General features: G+C 37.2%; 1 protein-coding gene across 1 annotated transcript; it reads right to left on the bottom strand.

Annotated features, from left to right (window-relative positions):
* Positions 1-678: 678 nt before the first annotated feature.
* On the bottom strand, positions 679-19,475 carry LOC123241743 (inosine-uridine preferring nucleoside hydrolase-like). The gene is made up of 6 exons (XM_044669297.1): positions 19,256-19,475; positions 9,585-9,778; positions 5,311-5,487; positions 4,699-4,810; positions 3,076-3,212; positions 679-1,026 (listed from the first exon to the last, which is right to left on the bottom strand). Exons 1-6 carry the CDS (start codon positions 19,473-19,475, stop codon positions 679-681), a joined length of 1,188 nt encoding a protein of 395 aa, XP_044525232.1.
* Positions 19,476-20,411: the final 936 nt, after the last annotated feature.

Raw genomic sequence — 20,411 nt, 5'->3', positions numbered from 1 at the left:
TTGAGAAGTACATGGGCATTAGTCCATTCCACAGCTATCCAAAATAGTTAATTAATTTGATCTGTTAAATACCAATATTTTTCCTACTTTGATCAAAATTGATCATTGAGGAGCCCCAGATATACATATTTATATTTGCAATCTTGATCAGGGTCTTTTTTTTACTTTTGTGTCCATATTTTTTGAATTGCTATGTTTTTTGAATACAGGATGTATGTCATCTTATAAAACATAACCCAGAAGTACCAATTTTGCCATGTGGCTTCTGGCTGGAAAAAAAAATGGACAGCCCTGCAAGTTTAATGTGAAAGTAAATAGATTTATACAGTCCATAAAACTTGTAATGCTATTGAATAAAAAGTATAGGACAGAAGCATTGTTGTCAAAACTTATAAAAATATCAATGCCACTGTTTATCATTTCACAGCAGCAATATATAACAAAGATATACATTAAAACAGATTTTGCTCTGAAGAGAACTATGACATTATATTACTATAGATTCAAATTAGAAAATAAACCAAAATAAGAAAGGAAATATTATTTCAATAAATCATACCCCTTTACCTCACTTCCCCAATATCTCTCCCCAAAATGGATGCAGTACTTTGGAGTAAACACCCATAATTACAACAAATATATCTTGTGACGTTGGCATCTTTCATTAAAGACAGAACATCATTTCAAACTATCTGTCAGAAGTGCCTTGAATTTTTCTATATTACACTCCATCATGATTGAAACTTTGTTTTTCTTCTTAAGCTTGTCATCGGTATCCAAAACCATCATGCCTCGAGTGTGGAAGCCAGCCAATTCCACAGATACAGCACAGTCTATTGCTTTAGTGATGAAGTCCTCATCAATCGCAGCTGCTACAGCAAAGCAATCAGAAGGCAGATAGCCCGGTGTCCCAAACAGTGTGGTAGATTTCCATGTGTCCTTTAAATCGTCCACAGTCTGATCATTGATTTCTTTTAAAAACTTAGCTTTTTTGCTATTTTGTGAAATCCATTGCTCATAAAATTCCTAGAGAACAAGAAGAGAGGATGCCACAAATATATATATGTATATATATATATATATATATGATATATATCTAAATATATGTATGTGTTTACACAATTTATCTTCATTTAAGAAATGCAATATTTGTTCCAAAAATTTGGTAGGTATTAGTTTCAGAGCTATAAATTAGTATTTGTAAAGTTGCATTTTTAAAAATCTGATATTAATTTCTTACGTTCCTTTTCTCTGCTTAGCCACAATGGCTAAATTTAATCTGAAATCAAAGAACCCTCATATCAGAATCTGTTCCCACCCCCCCCCCAAAAAAAAACCCAAACCTAGCTCATCTGTAGGATTCTGCTGGCAAAGAAAAAATGCTGCCATTTAAGAAAGACAGCATCTCATTGCCCATGAAGTCCTACCAAAGCACAAGTGTGAAAATGTTCTATTTAGGATAGGAGGATGAAAATGAGAGCATTAAAANATATATATGTAATATATATCTAAATATATGTATGTGTTTACACAATTTATCTTCATTTAAGAAATGCAATATTTGTTCCAAAAATTTGGTAGGTATTAGTTTCAGAGCTATAAATTAGTATTTGTAAAGTTGCATTTTTAAAAATCTGATATTAATTTCTTACGTTCCTTTTCTCTGCTTAGCCACAATGGCTAAATTTAATCTGAAATCAAAGAACCCTCATATCAGAATCTGTTCCCACCCCCCCCCCAAAAAAAAACCCAAACCTAGCTCATCTGTAGGATTCTGCTGGCAAAGAAAAAATGCTGCCATTTAAGAAAGACAGCATCTCATTGCCCATGAAGTCCTACCAAAGCACAAGTGTGAAAATGTTCTATTTAGGATAGGAGGATGAAAATGAGAGCATTAAAATGTAAGTTTTTTTATGGGACAGCTCTATGTGTTCTCTTAGTAGATAATAAATGAAATAAATGACCTGAAACAAAATCAGGCAAGGGAGAAAAAAGTTAAGTTTAAATGTTTGGTTTTTTTTAAATCTAACAAAAAGACATGTTAGGATTAGAATTTATTTAGGCTATTGTGTCTAGTCAGAAGCAAGGGTTTCAGCTCAGAAAAAGGTTTATACATTTGAGCCAACCCCTTGTGGTGAGGAGAAAAATAATTGGCTGTGGATCCCTTAAGGATATAGCATAAAAGGAGCTGGAAGAACACTTGGCTCCTTTTTCCTCTGGCAGTTAGAGGACAGGGGTCGCTATTGATAGCAATTGAAGAGAAAGAAAAAGAAATTTAAGATGAAGAAAGAAGATTTAGTGTTTTGAGACAATTTTATTTGAGAGCTCGACATAAAAAGTCGAGAAGAGTGTGGTTACTGATAAGAAGTTTTACCCTTCTGAGCCACAGTGGGCTCTGAAGAGCAATTAAGCTAACCTGTGTGAAAACCAATCACAGGCAGAGAGCTCAGTAAGAGAGATAAATTGCTTCAAACTTTCTATGAAGATTTATATATATATTTATGGATTAAGAATATTTATAAATTAGAGTAAGGCAGATAAGATAGAATTTAATATTTCAAGATAGTGAATATATTTAAGTTAGGCCTGTTTCAGGCAAGAAGAAGTCCGGTGAGGGACAGTTGGTTGGGTTGGTTATTTAGTAAAATATTAGTGCTAGGAATATGAGATCTCCTGTTTAGTTTTCTATTTCTTACTTTTACTCTCCCTACTGTAAAAGAAAATAGTGTTGTATTAGTCTGTTTCCAGCCATTTTCATCTATTGTCTAAACCAGTTTGGCCCTAAAAGCTTTAGTTTACCAACAACAGTTCGTGTGTGTGTGTGTGTGTGTGTGTGTGAATAAAAACTGATATACACTTTAATATATTTAACAAAACAAGATTTTAATTATTTTATTACAGACAGAAGGGAAGGCATCCTGGGAAGAGAGAAAAGTATAAATAAAAAAGGAATTTAGGGTTTTTCCATGCCTTTTTCCCTCACTAAGCCTACACTTAACCACATCTCTTCTTTTATCTCCAGTGAATTACTACAGAGATCAGTCCATTAAACATTTTTTTAAAGTAGCATCTTACGGAAGGCAATGCATGCATGCATACAAATTCCCAAGTTGCGATGTAAGTAGGGCAAATGTACTCATTTAAGACGATGTAAGCTGCTTCTGGATCTGCTGCAAAATTGAATTCAGAACATGTATCCATGTTTCCTCTGGCTAAAAAAAAAAAATGAAAATATACAGTATAAATTCTTATTTTTACAATTACCTATTAACTGTAGAACAAAAAAAATATGTCATCTATATCATTGTCCTTGGCATTTGCAATCTATTAACTCATTGTATTTCGCAAACTACAGAATAGAGGAGTGAGAATCTTTAAAAATCCAGTTAGGTAGTAGTAGTAGATTTCTCTTTCATTCCCTAATCCCACTGCTTTTCTGGGTTGTGAATACTAATATGTTAGTACATTTAGAAACCTTAAGCGATTTTTAAAAAACAGAAATCTTTTGGGTGCATCTGGGTGGCTCAGTGAAATGAGAGCCAGACCTAGAGAGGGAGATCCTCTCTTCAAATTTGGCCTCAGACACTTCCTAGCAGTGTGACCCTGGGCAAGTCACTTAACCCCCATTGCCTAGCCCTTACTGCTCTTCTGGCTTGGAAACAATACATAACATAGATTCTAAGATGGAAGGGAAGGGTTTAAAAAAAGTAGAAGTCTTTGTCCATTGCTGTGATGGACAGCAATAGGATGAGGGCTCCAAAAATATTCATTGGCATTTCAGAAACTTAATTCACAGTCCATTTTCTCTCTAGGAGATTCTCATTTAATCCCAGTCATCCTACACAACAATGAACACCTGACTCAAACTCTTCCTTACCAATGTATATAGATTGTTTGAAAATAGTTTATATAGTTTATTTGAAAATACATCTAGATTTACTGCATTTGTGTGTTTTGTCTTCCTTGTTCAACATTGTTGTAGTATAGTAACATTATTTAATAATAAAACCAGCTAGCATTTATACAGGGAAATTTGGTGGTGCAGTGGATAAAGCACCAGACTGGGAGACAGATAACCCGAGTTCAAATCCAGCCTTAGACACTTATTACTAGCAGTATGACCCTGGCAAGACCCTGTGTTACCTCCATGTTCTCATCTGTAAAATGAGCTGGAGAAGAAAATGGCAAACCACTCCAGTATCTTTGCTAAGAAAACTCCAAATGGGGCCAACAAGAGACAGACACTACTAAAAACAATTGAAAAACCAAAAATAGGAATTTACATAGCATTTAGCATAGTGCCAGCACTGTGCTAAGTGTTAAAATACTAGTTGAATGACTGATAAAGTACTTTACATTTTGCAAAGACTTTACAAAATGTTGTTTTAATCATAACTACTCTGGGAAGTAGGTGCTGTTATTATCCCCATTTTATACATGAGAATACTGAGCCTAAAAGACATTAAGTGACTTAGTCACACATCTAAGAGTCAGAGGCTGGATTTTAATTCAAATTGAGTTTTTAAATTGAATTTAATTCAGGATGATTCAATTTAATTCAAATTGAGTCTTCCTGACTCAAGCCCCACCTCTGGGCCTCTGGAATATATGCACTTGAGAGTACCTATTACTTTACTATATACCCTTTGTGGGTTCCATAAATAACTATTGACAACTAAAAGACTTTAATGTACTTACAATTCATATTTCCTCCCATTATGAACAGATTTTTAATTTTCATAGGAAAGCTTGGGTCCATTTTCACAGCCAGGGCTAGATTGGTCAAAGGAGCGGTGGCTACTAAAGTTACCTATAAAAAAACTAATGATGATTAAAAAAGAAAAAAAGAAAAAATATATAGACAAATAAGCCAGTGTAGCCAATTATGACTTGAAGTGTGGTTGTTTTTGATTAAAATTTCTGCTAAAGACAAAAATCTCTTCAAAGATTAAGGTAGTGATTACCTCCTACGATGATTATGTTGTTATTGTTATTGTCAGTCATTTGATCATATCTTACTCTTCATGACTCCATTTGGGTTTTTCTTGGCAAAGATATTGGAGTAGTTTGCCATTTCCTTCTCCAGCTCATTCAACAGAGGAGAAAACTGAAGCAAACAGGGTTAAGTGACTTGCCCAGGTTCACACAACTAGTAAATGTCTGGAGCCAGATTTTAACTCAGAAAGAGGATTCTTCCCAACTCCAGACCAAGAATATGACAATGGCATAGGGGCAAAAAGTCAGATACATGATCCAAGACAGTGAGGGATAGAATAAGAGCAATGACACCATCTACGGTGACATGATCACCTGGCCAGGTAGTTGACTAATCATTCGGATCATTGCAGGTACTGCATGTTCTTCTTGGAGTTTGTCCAATCCTGGAGCATCTGCATCAGAAACATCGCCTAAGCCATCTTTCCCAAAAAATGAATCACTTTTCATATTATTAAGGAATGGGGAAGAAGCTCCTTGATAAACTGGAATCTAAAATTAATGAAAAGAGTACAATAATGATGATAAAAATAAGGTAGTGGTCACAGTCCCCAAACTGTTAATAATAAATAAAAGTCACATATATTATCATATTTCCCTTATAACTTATAACTTGAATATGAGCTCAGATCTGATGCATAGTATTTTTCTAGATTATGTTTATCAAATTCTAATTTAGGCTATCTTAGATCCCCTAATAGATGATTAATTCCTTCAAGGAAAGGGATGCTGTACCTAATTCATCTTTCTAGCCCATGGTACGTAATATAGTGTTCTGCCTTGTATGAAGAGCTGGCATTTGTAGACATTTTACATCATGTCCTTTAGAGTTGTAGTAGGTTGCTTAAATTGGATATTAGTTCACAGAGTAGATAAGCCACTTGTTTCAATACTGCTTTCATCTCCACTCTCAAATCCGTTAATTTATAAGCACAAAAAAAGGAAAATGGGTGGTAGAGAGAATAAGCTATGAATCTTAAATCAACAAATAGATAACTAACACCTAGATAATCTAAAGTTGATTTGGTTTTTTATTGTTCATAGAGCCTAATGTGAACCTAAACTCTTAAGCATTTTTAGATATCTAAATGAAAAAAATATCTCTGATGAAGTCATTTAAGATGGAAACAGTCAATACTGGAATAAACATGTTTGTAGGAAGTCAGATGCACTAATAGACTGGTAGTAAAGCTGTGAATTGGCCCAATCCTTCTGAGAAACAAATTGGAATTATGTGAGAAAACTCACTAAATTGAATTTCCTTTGCCAATGAGAATACCATTCTTGGGGGATATCAGGGAATATACGTCCATGAGGAGATCAAAGACAGAAAAGTACCATCAAAGAGACATAATGGCTCTATATAAACCCCCAAAAAGCCCAACAACAAGAAGGTATCCATTTAATTGAAGAAGAAAAGTGGCTAAGTAAATTGTGGCATATGAATGAAGTGGAAAATTATGTTCCAGCAAATAATTTCAGAAATGATAAGAATTCAGAGAAGCATAGAAAGATTTTATGACCTGATGCAGAGTGAAATAGAACAAATTATACCATTATTACAAAAACAAAGAAATGCACAAAGGAAACTAAATTCTTAAGTAACTCAAATGTACTCAGAAAATGTTCTTGGTTAACAGATAATGAAACATGCATGCCTATCTCAGCAGAGAGATGGAAAACTACAGGTACAGAATGCTGCACAGATTATCAAATGTGGCCACTGGATTGGTTGGTATGGCTTGAATATATTGCTTTGTTACAAGGAAAAGTTTAATGCTGGAGGTACTGGTAGCATGAAGGTAGGAGGAGGTTATCTCAATACATGATTCTGTTGTAAAAACAAGAGGTACCAAATAAACTTACTTCTAACAAAGTCATTTTGGCTTATGATTTGCTAATTATATTTAGCTTTCTTTTAAATTTAAAACAATTTTTGTCTTCAGTTTCAAATTCTCTCCCTACCTCAACCCATTTGAGCAGTCAAGAGGTATAATACCCATTACACAAAGAAAACATGGAAAACACATTTCTTCATTAGCCATATTCAAAAAGAAAAATGAAGAAAATATATACTTTAATATGTATTTTGAGTCCATTGGTTCTCTATCTGGAGGTGAAAAGTTTTTTATATCATGAGTTATTTCAAGTTGTGGTAGATCACTGTGCTGAACAGAGTTCCTAAGTCTGTCATAGTTGTTTGTCTTTTCAGTGTTGCTGTTACCATGGAGATTGTTCTAGATCTACTTACTTCACTTTGCATCAATTCATATAAAGTCTTCCTAGATTTTTCTGAAACCATCCCTTCATTTCTTACAGCACAATAGTATTCCATCACATTGATACCATAACTGGTTCATCCATTCCTCAAATGAGGAGCATCTGCTCAGCTTCCAATTTTTTGTCATCACAAAAAGAGCTGTTATGAATATTTTTGTACATATGGGTCCTTTTCATTTTTCTTTGATCTCCTTGGGTTATAGATCTAATAATGGCATTGCTGGGCCACAGGGTATGCACAGTTTTATAGCCTTTGGGCGTAGTTCAAAATTGTTCTCCAAAATCAACTAATTCATAGTACCAATAATGCATGAGGATACCTATATTTTCCCACATCTCCAGCATTTGTCATTTTCCTTTTCTGTTGTCTTATAGGTGAAAGAGATGGTACCTCAGAGTTATTTTAATTACATTTCTCTCATTATTAGTGATTCAGAGTATTTTTAAATATGACTACTATTAGCTTTGATTTCTCCTAAAAACTGACTTTTTGTGTCTTTTGATGTACATTATTTAGCTTTCTAAAAAGATTTTTCATCTCTGTATAAAATAGAGATGCCAGAACATAATAGCTACAGGAAACTGAAGGTGGTGAAGAAGTCCAGTAAGTTGTCTAAAATTCAATGGGATTTCTTATAATTATACATTTTTTAATTGTACATTTTTAATCCAAGTTGACTAAAACAGAATTTTGTTTTACTCTGTCATTGGTGACCTTGGAGATTGCCATTTCAGAAGAGTGGGGGAGATGGTAGCACCTCTCCCAACTATGCAAAAAAAAATTGCATTGGGACTACTTCTAGTAGATAGGGAATTTTGCAGATGTTATCTATGACCCATGAAGGGCAGCTAGATGGTGCAGTAGATAGAGTACTAGGCTTGGAGTCAGAAAGATCTTCCTCAGTTCAAATCTGGACTCAGACACTTACTAGTCGTGTGACCCAGGGCAAGTCACTTAACCGAATTTGCCTCAGTTTCTTCATCTGTAAAATGAGCTGGAGAAGGACATGACAATACCCACTCTATTATCTTTGCCAAAAAAAATCCCAAATGGGGTCATGAACTAATTGACTAAACATTATCTATGTAAAGAGATATTCGACAGAAGGTTTCTCAGATCTTTGCCTGAGTCCAGAATCATCTTATTTGTCCTTATATGTTGTTTAACAAACAGGTGTTAAACCATTAGATGTCACCTATTGAGCTCTAACTAATCAGTGAGCTGTTCCTAGACACAGAACTCAATTTCAAATAAAAAGTGCTGCTCTAGCCTAGTTCAGGATAAGATTCATGACTCTGGGAGCTCTCCATCCAGCTAACTTGCTCTCCTGTGATGCTTCTGGGACTTTGCCCTCCTGTGAGAAACTTAACCTCTCACTTATCCTTTCTATTAGTTTAATAAAATTATTTTTCCTGCTAGATCACAGCTCTTTTCACCATAGTATTCTGTTTCTCTTCAGTGGCCACTGAACCTAGACCCTCTTCTGTCCACAGCAATAAAGAGATATCTTCTCCAAAAAGGTAAGCAGTTGAGTGGAGAGGTGGGTCAGATCTGGGGAAATCTGATCACATTGAGGTAGATTAGAAGGAGCTAAAATTGAGAGGGAGATTAAAAAAGAGAAAATGACCTGGGAGCAAGGTTTTGGGAAAAGGAGTAAGGAATAGGTTCAAGGATAAAATGGCCTTAAGTGGTGCAATGGAGTGAGAGCCAGACCTTAGAGATGAAGGTCCTGGGTTCAAATCTGGCCTCAGACTCTATTCCCTAGCTGGGTGACCCTGGGCAAGTCACAACCCCCATTTCCTAGCCCTTACCTCTCTTCTGCCACAGAATCATTCTAATTAATTCTAAGACAAAAGCTAAGGTAAAGAAAAGAAAACAGATTGCCTTAGAAAAGCAGAGATACTTCCTATTCTGTGAGGAAAAGGTAGGTGATGATGTTGAGAAAAGTGTAAGGAATGAAGGAAATGAGTTGAGAGTCAAATGGCCTCAAATCTCAGTGAAGTAAGTTGAGGTCAAAGCTGTAAGTGGGCTGGGGAGGGAGGGTGGAAGAGACTGGAAAGAATCCATTGTACACCATTTGTATGTTAAACATGAAAAATACATTCAATCATAAATCATGCCTACAAGACGACATAATCATTAGAGAGAACCCTTCAATACAAAAACATGCATTGTCATTCTTTATGCCAATGAAAACCAAAGAGGTGAAAGGGAGAGAAGATGGATTTTCAGTAAGTGAAAAAATTTTATTTCATTATTAGGGATAAACATTTTATCATTTGCAAAAATTGGAAGGCAAATAAATTACCTGTAAGCTGTTACACTTTTGTAACACCCAGAGGACATTTTTACACACGTTATCCACTGAAGTATGCCCAAAACAGCAAGTGATCCCCAGGACTTCAACATTAGGAGCTTCCAGAGCCATCATTAGTGCAATGGCATCATCTACCCCAGCATCCACATCAATCACCAGTGATTTCTTTGCCATTGCTGATATTTCTACCAAAAAAGTGGAGACAAAGATAAATGTAAGTGCAATGAGATCATTACATTTCATGAAGAAAATCTCACAGTTTGATGTCTTAGTGTGACATCTTATTTAAGTTTTAATGGAGAAATACATTTTTTAAAATGAATTTAACTCCTTGACTTAAAGAGTCAGGAAGCCTGATGCTGAATCTCATTTCAGACACTGCATGGTCCAGGCTAAATCATTTCTCCTCTCAAGGTCTCAGTTCTCTCATTTGTAAAGTAAGGATAATAATACTTGCACTGCTCACCCTTTAAAGCTATTGTTTGGAAAGAGCTTTTGAAAAGCCTCAAAATATACAAATGTGAAATAAAATTATTATTGTTATTTCTTTCTTTAAAAAAAATCTTTTACCTTTCATCTTAAAATCAGTACTGTGCATGGATTCCAAGAGAGAAGATGAATGGTAAAGGATAAGCAATGGGGGTTAAGTGACTTGCCCAGGGTCACACAGCTAGGAAGCATCTAAGGTCAGATTTGAACCTAGGACCTTTAGGTCTGGCTCTCAATCCACTGAACTATCTAGTTGCCCTCTGTTTTTTTTCTACTTATCTTTTTTCATAAAGTTCAAATGACAGTGCTCTAAAAACAAGTAGCTATTCTGCTATTATTCTTTTATATCTCATAATTTGAATACTGTTGTGCATGTGGATAAGATGATGAGGGTTTTTTTGTAATTGAAAAAAATACGTAAGTTTGCCTTCTTCAGATTCACTGCAAGCATCTTCAGGGAATTATTATATTATTATTATTGTTACAGGGAGTAAATGCAGATTAAAATTCATCCATGGCCTCCTTATCTTAGCCATATCATTCCAAAAATCTGATACTGGGAGCACCCAATACACTGGAGGCTATAAGGATGATATTAGAAAGTAAATCTTGTTATATCAATTTAGAGATAAGAAGTAGAGAAGCTGACTTGAGAAAAAAATTGGAATTTCAAACAGAGCTGAGATAGAGTGTCAATTTCAAGTCTAACGGTTTTTCTGTGACAGTTATTCTCTCTGGGAGTGGCAGTTGGTCTCTGGCAGTTGGCAGAGTCACTCACAGAGACTCTCTCTGGGGGCTTGGAGGAGGTGACTTCTTTTTCTCTCTCTCTCTATCTGAGGTAGAAGGAAAAGAGGGAAAGACCTGAAGGAGCTTAGTGGTTATTTTTTTTCCAACTTGGGAAACACTATTGACTATATATTACTGTCTTATAGATTGTTTTAACTCTGAAAAGAAAACTCTGGTCTTTGGTTTGGACTCTGAGTCTGTTAAGGCTCAGAGTTCCAACTTGTTTCTTGTTGAGACTCAACCAGCTAGCCTTTGTTATTTTTATAACTTTAAGGTGAAGTTAAGAATTATAAGGATAATAGTGTTAGTTTATGTAGAATAGTAAACATTTGAGTTAGTCAGATCAGGAAGGATCAGTGTAGCCTGTGGAAACAGGAGAAAGTGGTTCCTTGCAGAACCAGGGGGTTTTATTTGGGTGGAGTTAGAATCCCTTAGAGTTAGAAATCCTTTTTATCCTTATATTTTCAACAAATAGCTTATTCTTCTAGAACAAGAGTCTCTTTAGCATCCTTGTGCCTGGCCCTGAAGGGAAGTTCACTTATGAGCTTCACTTCATTGAAATAAACTGAAGATACTTTGCAAGCAGAGTATCAGAAATCTGTTTATAACCCATAATCAGTCCATTGCTTTATTAGTTTTACAGTTTGCCTTTTATTTTTACAAGGCTCTCCTTATTTATTGTCATGCAAAACACACTCATTTTGGTCATTGTTATAAGAGCAAAGTCATACATAACCAAATCCCCCCAATAAAACCATAAATACACTGATGTGAAAGACGACTCCAACAGTTCTTTCTCTAGAGGTAGAGTGCATTCCCATCATAGATCTTTCAGGATTGTTCCAGATCAGTGCATTGCTGAGAGTAGCCAAATTTTCACAGAAAATCATCATCCATTATTGCTGTTGTTGTATACAATGTTCTCCCAGTTCTGTTTATTTTGTTTTTCATCAGATCCTGCAGATCTTTCCAGCTTTTTCCTGAAATCATTTTGCTTATTTCTTATAGCACAATAGTATTCTATCGCCAACATGCACCACAATTTGTTCAACCATTCCCCAATTGATTTTCCTGACATCTTAAGGAAACTGTAGGAGTATTTAGACTAGCTACCTGTTTTCTCCTATTTTCACCACACAACCAGCTCATTTTCTCTTTCCATCATACTATTTTTGGATAACATCCTTTTCTCCTACTCTTCAGAGTTACATGTTGCAGCCTGTTCACACCCACCATTCACCTTGGGAAGTGGTATTCTATAGCAACCTAGGTGGAATGTTGATGAAATGATGGACTTTTGTTGTGATGGGAAGCTTGGAGACCAGGGAAAGAGCTTTCAGTTTGTTGAAAACAATCCAGTATTTTCTCTTTCTCCCTCTTTCAGCTCTGGGCCTCCCTCAAGGTCTTTATTGTCTGTTCCAGAGATATATGCTATTAATTAAGTCTTTTTGAAAATGTAATGCTAGATATCCTTCATTCATTTGGGCTTTCCTCTGTGGATGGAAAAGCCAAAATTCTTTGAGTGATCACGGATCTCTTTTTGGAGGCTCTGCCAAATCTTGAGATTTGATGCTATGTCACCAACAAAAAGGAGCATCTGGAGGATCTCAAATTGACCAGGACTCTGTACTGGTTCTCTTCCATCATAGTGGTGAATATATTTTTTTTGAGCATACGTCTTCCTAGTTTATGCCTCAACTGATATTTATTATCAGAGGATAATGGAACATTCCTATTATTCCATCTACAAAAGAATCTTGAATGATTTTGGTCAATGAATGGGAGACATCTTGTTGTAAAAGAGCCCTTAAAATCAACAAACATTAAGCATAACAATTATTATATTCTGTATATATTTTAATCAATTATGAGGTAGTAAAGATGTGGCTCATTAAATATCTTTTGGGAAAGCTTGCATGCTTGATATCTTATCAAAGATGTGTCATAGTACATAGAACACTGGGCTCAGAATTGGGAAGATTCATGTTCAAATCTGACCTTGGACATTTACTTGCTTGTGACCCTATCTTAATCCTGTCTGGCTCAGCTCCTCATATATATATATAAATGAGCTGGAGAAGGAAATGGCAAACCACTCCAATATCTTTGCCAAGAAAATCCCAAATGGGGTCAGAGAGTCAGATACCACTGAAAGGGTTTAACAACAACAATCCCCATATAGATTGTTATTGTTATTACTATTGAAAGTTATTCATCTTGTTCAATTGAATTCACATTGAAACAATCTTGGGACAATTATTCTCCTTTTTTAAATTTAATGTTTGGGGAAATAAAATAATGCTTAAAATTTTAAAATAATACATATTTAATTCACTGAAGCTGCACCAGTGGATAAAATAACTGTCTTTTGTAGTTGAATAAACATACTAGAATTCAAGCTTACCTTCCACAGGTTCACTGAAAGTATCCTCAACTCCAGTAGAAGCAGGCAGACATACATATATGCCTCATCCCATTCCCAAATTACTTTTTTGATTTCTTTTACTAGATCTGTGTACTTTGGAAACTTTTTGCTCCATTCATCTTAGAGACTTTTTGTATTTGGTATAGTCACAACTACTAAAACAAATATCCTCAAGATTTTATGCCTTTTAAGATGTTATTTTCTTCAATGTTTTTTGTGCCCCCCTTGTCCAAGCTGTTGACTCTTTCTTGCATTATTTTCATTTCTTTTTTCCATTTTTCCTGTTCCTTTATTTGATTTTTGAAATACTTTTTGAACTCTTTCAGGACCTGAGACCAATTCCTATTTTTCTTTAAAGTTTTGCATGTAGAAGCTTTGATCTCATTGTCCCCTTCAGAGTTTTTGCCTTGCTCTTCCTTATCTCCATAATACTTTTCTATGGTTAGGTTTTTTTTTAAATGTTTGCTCTTTTTTTGACTTTTCTTTTTCTCTCAGAAGTGAATTCTGTTCTCATGGTAGAGAGGGCATTCTCTTAAACTTCAGTGTGAAAGAGAATTCTTTACTCTATTGTCTATCCTGAGTTAATGTTAGGGACTGAGGTGTCAGGGTCTGAAAAGGCAAAGGTCTGTTGACCCCTGATTACGGGTGAGGTCCAAGGTCTGACTAAGGCCTAAGACCCCTCAGTTTCCACATTTCCCACCAACAAAATAGCTGATTCCCTCAGTTTCCACTTTTCTCTACAAGTTGCTGATTTGAGGCAATACTCCTTTCCCAGGCTTCTTTTCCCAGGCTTATTTCCCAAACCTTTTCTCCAGACAGAAAAACATGTTTTATCAGCACCTGCTTCTCCCCTTTCTCAGTTCCTCTTATGTCCCTGGTTACCCCCACCTTCAGTTCCTTGCTCAAGGCTCATCTCTCAAGGCTACCTTGTTTTGAGAAAGTTGCTTGAATCTTCATGAGAAAAATTCCTTGTGGTTTCTGCCTTTATAAGCCTATGTATTCATTCAATAAATCGCACTTAGTTGTCACCAGCAACTGAGGTCCTTCTAACCCCAAACTTTGACTTGATTGTTTCCCCCTCGCCCCCACTCCCAGCCCCCACCACCTCCCTTACCTGGGTTACTCTTGGGCCTGTTCAGCCCTTCCTTTGGGGCATTTACATGTTAACACTAACTTAAGTACCTCACTAGATTGTGAAGACCAGATTAACTCTTTGTCCACCTTTTGATTGAATCAACTGTGGATTTTAAAAGTAATATTCAGTAACTAAATATTTTATTTTATAAAGTTTTTTTTATTAATAATGAACTAACATTAAAAAAAACTAGAGGGAAAAGGTGCTAAACTCACCCAGCCTGCTCCCAGGAGCAAAAGAGCAAGAGAGAGGAGCTATAGCCAAATATAAAACGATAACTTGATCACACAAACATGGAGGTACAAGAGAGATTAAAGGGAATTTTGGGAAAACTAAGGGACTTTATGAGAGATGAAGTCCAAGGTTCAAAATCTCCATTTGTACATGACACAAGCTTGAACTAGGTGAAAGAGCTTGCAAACCACTTAGTGAATTCACACCCTCAGAAACTCAGTCAGAATGAGTATTCACCTCTCCAGAAGATGAATTTTAGAAAATTCAAACCCTTAGATGAGAACTTAAGCTTTAGAAGGTGAGAAGTCAATCCCATGGACATTGCCTCCCTGAGGCAATTTGGAAACTGAGATTGGCCCCTGTGAAGAGGGGAAGGGACAAGAAGCTACCATAAAAGCCACAAAATCCTTCAGTTTGAGGCAGATTGTCTTTGAGAAGATAGTCTAAAGAGAGGGTCTTCTGGAAACAGTCTTGAAGGAGCTTCACTGGAGACTGCGGCTTCAACTTAGACTCTGACTCCTGGACTACCTTCATTGGGTGAGTGAAAGGCTGACTCCCTTCCTAGTTTCCTAAGAGACTAGCTTCCATCTTGGAAGAGGCCTTGTAGTTACTCACTACCGTCCCTCCTGGCTGAGGACTAAGTATCGGTATTTTCTCTAACCTCTTTCACATTTCTCTACTTTACTGTTTCCCCTCTATTTTTGTGAATAAATTTCTGACTCAAGATATAATAAATATTGGCGACCACATAATTTCATAAAATTATTGTCCTACCATTAATTTTCACCTTTACATCAGCTACCCTAAGCTCTTGTTCTGGATTTCTGCAAGTTTCATATCTTCCAAGGTGGCATGATGGCCTAAGGACTGAGAGCTCTGGAAGAAGCCTCCCACTGCTGATTCAGTCTTTCCCAGGTCCTTATTCAAGCTGATGACTTTCAGGGTCCAGCACACTGTAAGCTACCTTAAGCTGGGGATCAGGGCCTCACCCTGGGCTTTCACTGAGGCTTGGGACTTCAAGAGGTGGATATGAAGGTGCTCTGATATTGGCTTAGGCAGGGTCTTGAGGTGTCCATATTGGCTTGGGCCAGGGTTCAGAATCTCAAACAGTGAAGGGATGCTATTGGCTGTGGTCACTCTCTCAGCCCAGTGAAACAGACCTTCTCTGCCTACCTTCCAAGTTGTTTTCTGCAAGAAAATTGCCTCTCTCCACCTGTTGTTGGTTCTGCCACTCCAATATTTGTTTTGAAGCATTATTTTATGGTTGGTTAGAGAGGATTCTCAGAGATATTCAAACTTTACTTGCCTTTACTCTGCCATCTGGATTCTACCTCCTCTCCTTAGGTTTTATAAACCAGTGTTACATCTGGGTTTATATGTACAATAGCTAAGTCTGAAATATTAATTAATTTATATTGAATATTAATTCAAGTGCCAGTGGAATGTACTGGTTGAATATTCAAGGATATTTTAAAATATGTACTTATAGTAAGGATATTTGCCAATTATTGAAAAATGAGTTTTTGGTTTCTAATTCTAGCCACCAAATCATGTCCTGCAATGTTTTTGGTAGCTGCTAAATTTTTACCAGCCAACTGTGATATGCTGCATTTTCTACCCCTTCCTTACATAACTGATCACCAAGTCCTGGATCCTCAAGGATTACCCCTCTATAATTTCTACTGGTGATAAACTAGTCATCATGATTAAGATTGGCTATTGTAAACCCATCTATGGCCACAAAAAAATTCATGTGACACATTTTCGTTGGCCATACCATTTATGCCTTTGGGCGGCAACATTATTTTATCAACTCAGCCATGGAATAGGCTCCATCCAGTGGACTCTGTTGTTCAGTTGTTTTTTAGTCATGTCTAATTCCTTGCAACCCCGTCTGGGGTTTTCTTGGCAAAGATAATGTAGTGGTTCGCCATTTCCTTTTTCAGTTCATTTTGCAGATGATTAAACTGAGGCAAAAAGTAAGTAAGTCTTCCTAACTCCAGGCCTGGTACTTTATTCACTGGGCCATCTAGCTGCCCTCAGGATGAGCTCTATTTTCCCTTATATTCAAGAAATTGAATGATATGTACCTGTTATCCTTCTTTTCTATTACTCAGTGAAGTAGTGTTGGCAAAAAACTTCTTTGTACCCCAGTGCCCATCCTCTTAAGCCTCACTGATCCATGAAATCTCAATTCAGTAACATTTATTAAGCAACTACTATGTACCAGGCACTGTGCTAAGCACTGGGGATAGAAATAAGACAGCATATGAGAGGCAAAAGTAGAAAACAGGGAGAGAGACTGGGAACTAGGGGCATCTTAGTCCATAGAATTGAGTTGTATATGCAAAGTGGAATGCGTGACAAAGTCCAAGTTCTGCCCTCTCTAAAGGAGGCTTGGGGGATGGTTGGTGCTCTACCTTCCTTCACCATTTCAGTACAGAAGGTTTTAAGGAATTCTCTAACACTTATTTTAGAGAGGAAAAAAAAAACCACCTTACTTTCTATCTTAGGATCTATACTAAGTATCAATTCCAAGGAAGAAAAGCAGTAAGGGCTAGTAGACAATTAAATTTAGGTGGCTTGCCCAGAATCACACAGCTAGGTTGTGTCTGAGGTCAAATTTGAATCCAGGACTTCCCATTTCTAGGCCTGGTTCTCTATCCACTGGGCCACCTAGCTCTTAACATGTATTACCTATAATTCTAATTGGACACTACAGTCACCAAAAAAGACATCTGGCATTTTATTTTATTCAATTCTCATTTTCTCAGTATTTTCTTTTCAAGTAGATCATGGATGCAGGGGCAAGAGGAGGCAAGGTGGTACAATGGGAAATGTTGGATTTGGAATCAAAAACTTTGGAGTCAGATCCAAACTCTGATACTTATTATATTCCCTTAAGCAAGTCAGTCAGCTAATCTCTCTGAGCATCAGAGTAAAATTGGATGACACCTAACAGTCCTTTGAGCTTTGAATCAGGGGGTCTGGAGTTATTTACATTCCCTTCCTCCCCCAAATTCAGTGATTCAGTAAGTGGAGGGGGGAAGCTAGATAGCTCAGTGGATTGAGAGCCAGGCCTACTGACAGAAGGTCCTGGTTTCAAATCTTGCCTCAGATATACCCTAACTGTGTGACCCTGGCAAGTCACTTAACACCCCCACCCCCCACTGCCTAACCCTTACTAATCTGCCTTGGAACCAATACTTTGTTTTAAAGAAAAATGCAAAAAAATACTCGGGAAATATCTGTTAAATGATCCTTGTTAATAATATTCTCACTCCAATAACAGAAAGATTTGTGCTTTCATCCCTCCACCAATACATTTCATTGCCTCTCCTCCTATTAGTACATGTTTTAATGACTTCATAAGACCCCAGGATTTTCAGATTTCTTGGAATCTGAATCCAATCTCCTTTCCATTACTTCAGGCTACCATTCAAATTCTGTGGCTAAAAAACTCCCCCCAAAACCCACCAAACTATCACCTGTTGGCCAGTGCTCAAGCAAAGAGATTCTTCCAGCCTAATTAACTGGACTGGAATTCAGATGGCTGATTGGTTTGCCCTCAGTCTATATTGTAAGTCAGCTGAGAGGAGCCAGCAAAAGCTCACTCTCTACTGTTTTATCTTCCAATATGGCATTCCCTGTGCTCTCTCCCAAAAGCCATCTCTTCTAATAAAACAAAAAGAAAAAAAGAAAAGGGGAAAGTTCAGCAAAACTAACCAACACACCAATCTAATCCAACATAGGCAGCATTCTACACTCATCATCTCTTACCTCAGCAAAGTGGAAAATGTATTCTCAAATCTCTTTTTTGAAGCTAGGTATGAGATTTAGAATTAATTACCCAGTATTTTGTTGCTATTTTTGATGTGAACGTGTGTACACTGTTTATTTGTTTCTTCTTAACTTAGCATCAGTTCTCATAAGCCTTCCCATCCTCTGTTTTAGTTGTTTCAGAACTGGGAAAGATTTCATTACAGTCAACATTTTACAACTTCTTTGGCCATTTCCCATTTATAGGCATCTACTTTGTTTCCAATACTTTCCACTACAAAACATGCTGCTGAAAATATTTTGATGTAAATGGTGCCTTTTCTTGCTCTCCTTGAATGAATCCCAGCATTTTACAGATAAAGTATCTAGGTGGCTCAATGGTTAGAGCATGAAGTCAGGGAGAGCTGAGTTCAAATCCAGCCTCAGCCCCTTACTAGCTGTGTGACCCAGGGCAAGTCACAACATCAGTTTCCCCATCTGGAAAATGGAGATAATAGCACCCACCTTACCAGATAGAGCAAGGATTAAATGAGATAATAATTGTAAAGTATTTAGCATAGTACTCTACACACAGTAAGTGCTAAATAAATGTTAACTATTATAATAATGATATTATTTTCCATTTGAGATTTACAACATCCCAGGAAGGAGGTAGCAACAGCAGGGTTAACATAATAATATTATATATATATATATATATATATATATTCATGTGCAGGAATAATATAGTAATAAATATTACCCTAGTAGTTAATTATGACATCCCTGCTTTGAACTATCGTTGTATTTATTTATAGACCCTTGTTCCAGTACCTGTGCGACCTTGGGCAAGTCGCTTCATCTTGCTGAGCATTTGTAAGAGTTCAGAGGAATTAAATAGCAACTTCATGGTCACTGAACAAGATCCCAAATCACACAGTGGGTCCCCTGCGTTACTAGTAATAGACCTTCCCAATGTCTGGTCAAATCCTACTCCTTTGTGATTTCTCAGAGGGACACCTTCAGAGCCTGCGTGATTAGCGTCTGTGCGCATTAGTGTGCCCCTGCGGCATGTGCCCTGATGGGGACGGAATGCTGGGTCTCTTCCAGGACGCCCAAGCCTGTCTGCCCACAGCGATCCGTAGTCTCCTGCAGCCCCGGGGAGCCGCGCTGCCCCTCTCCCCCCAACCCTGCCCCAGAGCCTTTCCCCTTCTCTCCTCCCTGTTCCCTTTCCCAGTGCGCTCCCTTGCTCCTCCAAGCGCGTTCTTCAGCATTCTTCAGCAACTACCTTTCGAAAATCCTGTTCGAAATTCCCGGTCCTCATGGGGTGGGCCTAGCCCCAAGGCGCCCCAAGTCACCCCGCCTTCAGCTCCAAATCTAACAGGCCCCCAAAGCACTGCCGCCTTCGGACTCAACTCCTCCCCCATCCCCAAGAGCCAAGACGAAGTCAGGACCAAGAGATCCGAGGTCTTCATGGTGGCATCCCTACCCCGAAGTCAACTTTGTTACCAGGACAGAGGAAACTGCTGAGACGCTTTCTCCAAGGAAGATCCGCTTGAAACGGTTGTTTGGCACAGCACACTCCATTCTGCGGACCACTGAAGACGCTGAAGTTTCAAATTGTGCCAGAGAGAAGGGGAAATGGGAAAGTTGCCTCATCTTGGAATAAAACCCAAAATAACGCGTCCTCCTTTAAATTGTTAAATTGGCTGCTGTTCACTGGCCCCTGGGTGGGGAAGTTTATATACAGTGTTGGACTCAGAGCCAAGAAAACCCGAGTTCAAATCCTGAGTTTTTCACTTAACTAAGCTAGTTGAATGTCTTAAGCTTTCTCAGACTCTTTCCTCATCTGCAGGATTGTTATAAGAATCAAATGGAAAAACCTAACAACATGTCCCAAAGGGCTTAGTGTAGTTTTAAGCTTACAAAACATAAAGTTTTAGAGTTTTATTAATAAAGTTCGTAACATTTAAAAGTGTTTATTAAGGGG

This window comes from Gracilinanus agilis, chromosome 3, assembly GCF_016433145.1.
Source record: "Gracilinanus agilis isolate LMUSP501 chromosome 3, AgileGrace, whole genome shotgun sequence".
Taxonomy (NCBI): Eukaryota; Metazoa; Chordata; class Mammalia; order Didelphimorphia; family Didelphidae; genus Gracilinanus; species Gracilinanus agilis.
Note: the sequence above shows the minus strand (reverse complement) of the source record. Positions and strands in the feature narration are given on the sequence as shown.